The 1,672-nt window shown below is 59.7% G+C and overlaps 1 protein-coding gene across 1 annotated transcript; it reads left to right on the top strand.

Moving 5' to 3' along the window:
* Positions 1-1,672, top strand: MC1R (melanocortin 1 receptor). The gene has a single exon (XM_051974745.1). The coding sequence runs from the start codon at positions 448-450 to the stop codon at positions 1,396-1,398; it is 951 nt and encodes a 316-aa protein (XP_051830705.1). The 5' UTR covers positions 1-447; the 3' UTR covers positions 1,399-1,672.

The following is a 1,672-nucleotide window of genomic DNA, read 5'->3' as shown; positions in this document are numbered from 1 at the left end:
AAAAAAAGAAACTTCTGTTCCTGTGGAACAAGGCGGACGGCAGAGATTGAGAATTTGGGTTTGTCCAGGCAGGAGACTTGAGACTGGGTTCTGGAGTCGGGCAGTGGAGAAGGGATGGCGAGGCAGCGTTGCGTGTGGCTCGGATTCTCGCAGCCTCTGTGGTGCTGATGGAGTCGGTGGGATGGCCTTTGCCAGGTTAGAGAAACGCCGAACATGAGGCGGGTCTGGCGGCTGTGATTTCTGTCCGAGACCAAAGGGTGGGAGGGGGGAGGAAGGAAAGACACATCGGGGATTCCTCTGGGCACTAACTGGCGAGAACAATGAACTGAAGCAGCAAGAGGCAGCTGGTGGACTTGGAGAAATCCCTCCGGGCGAGGAATTGGAAAATTCCAGTTCATCCGTGTCGCTAGTTTCACATTCACAGCTTCTTGCTCTTAACCCAGAACTATGCCGATGCCGGGTCAACAGAAGCGGCTGTTTAACTCTCTGAACGGCACTGCCCCGGACACCCTCCACCAGGTCGTCCCCGCCAACCGGACGGACTTCCCGTGCCAGGTGCTCTTCGTGCCCGACGAGCTCTTCCTGACGCTGGGGCTGCTGAGCCTGCTGGAGAACGTCATGGTGGTGGTGGCCATCGCCAAGAACCGCAACCTGCACGCCCCCATGTACTATTTTGTCTGCTGCCTGGCTCTGTCGGACCTTCTGGTGAGTGTCAGCAGCCTGCTGGAGACCGTGGTGGTGCTGCTGCTGGAGAGGGGGCTGCTGGCCATGCGGGCGCCCGCGGCGCAGCAGCTAAACAATGTCATTGATGTGTTGATCTGTGGTTCCATGATGTCCTCCATTTCCTTCCTAGGAGCCATCGCCGTGGACCGCTACATCAGCATCTTCTACGCCCTGCGCTACCGCAGCATCGTCACGCCCGGCCGGGCCCAGGGCGTCCTCGCCGGCATCTGGGTGGCCAGCGCGCTGTCGGGCGCCCTCTTCATCGCCTACTACAACCACGTGGCGGTCCTGCTCTGTCTCATCGGCTTCTTCTTGTCCATGCTGGGGCTCATGGTGGTCCTCTACATCCACATGTTCGTCCGGGCGTGCCAGCACGCCAGGAGGATCTCGCGGCTGCACAAGAGACACCCCGTCCACCAGCTGTCGACGCTCAGGGGGGCCGTCACCCTCACCATCCTGCTGGGCATCTTCTTCCTCTGCTGGGCCCCCTTTTTCCTGCACCTCACGCTCATCGTCCTCTGCCCCGAGCATCCCACGTGCAGCTGCTACTTTCAGAACTTCAACCTCTTTCTCATCCTCATCATCTGCAACTCAGTCATCGACCCGCTCATCTACGCCTTCCGCAGCCAGGAGCTCCGCAAGACCCTCAAGGAGGTGATCCTGTGTTCCTGGTGAGGGGCCGGGGCTGCGCTGGGGACGCGCGTGATACAGTAAGGAGAGGCCCAGTGGGACAGAGGTGCAGAGTGCGCTGGCGAAGAGCAGCTTCTCAGCTGCAGAGGGGCTGACGCTCTGGTTAGGGAGCAGAAGCTGCTCGTGGGACAGGTGGCCAGCCTGGCTTCCAACATCTAAAGGGCCCTTCTGGGAAGGATGCTGAGATGGAGAGAGTGTGTGTGACAAGGAAAGAGAGACAGAGACAGACAGAGAGAGAGAGACAGAGACAGACAGAGAG

Source organism: Antechinus flavipes, chromosome 2, assembly GCF_016432865.1.
Source record: "Antechinus flavipes isolate AdamAnt ecotype Samford, QLD, Australia chromosome 2, AdamAnt_v2, whole genome shotgun sequence".
Taxonomy (NCBI): Eukaryota; Metazoa; Chordata; class Mammalia; order Dasyuromorphia; family Dasyuridae; genus Antechinus; species Antechinus flavipes.
The sequence above is the reverse complement of the archived record's forward strand: the minus strand, read 5'-3'. Positions and strand labels throughout refer to the sequence as shown.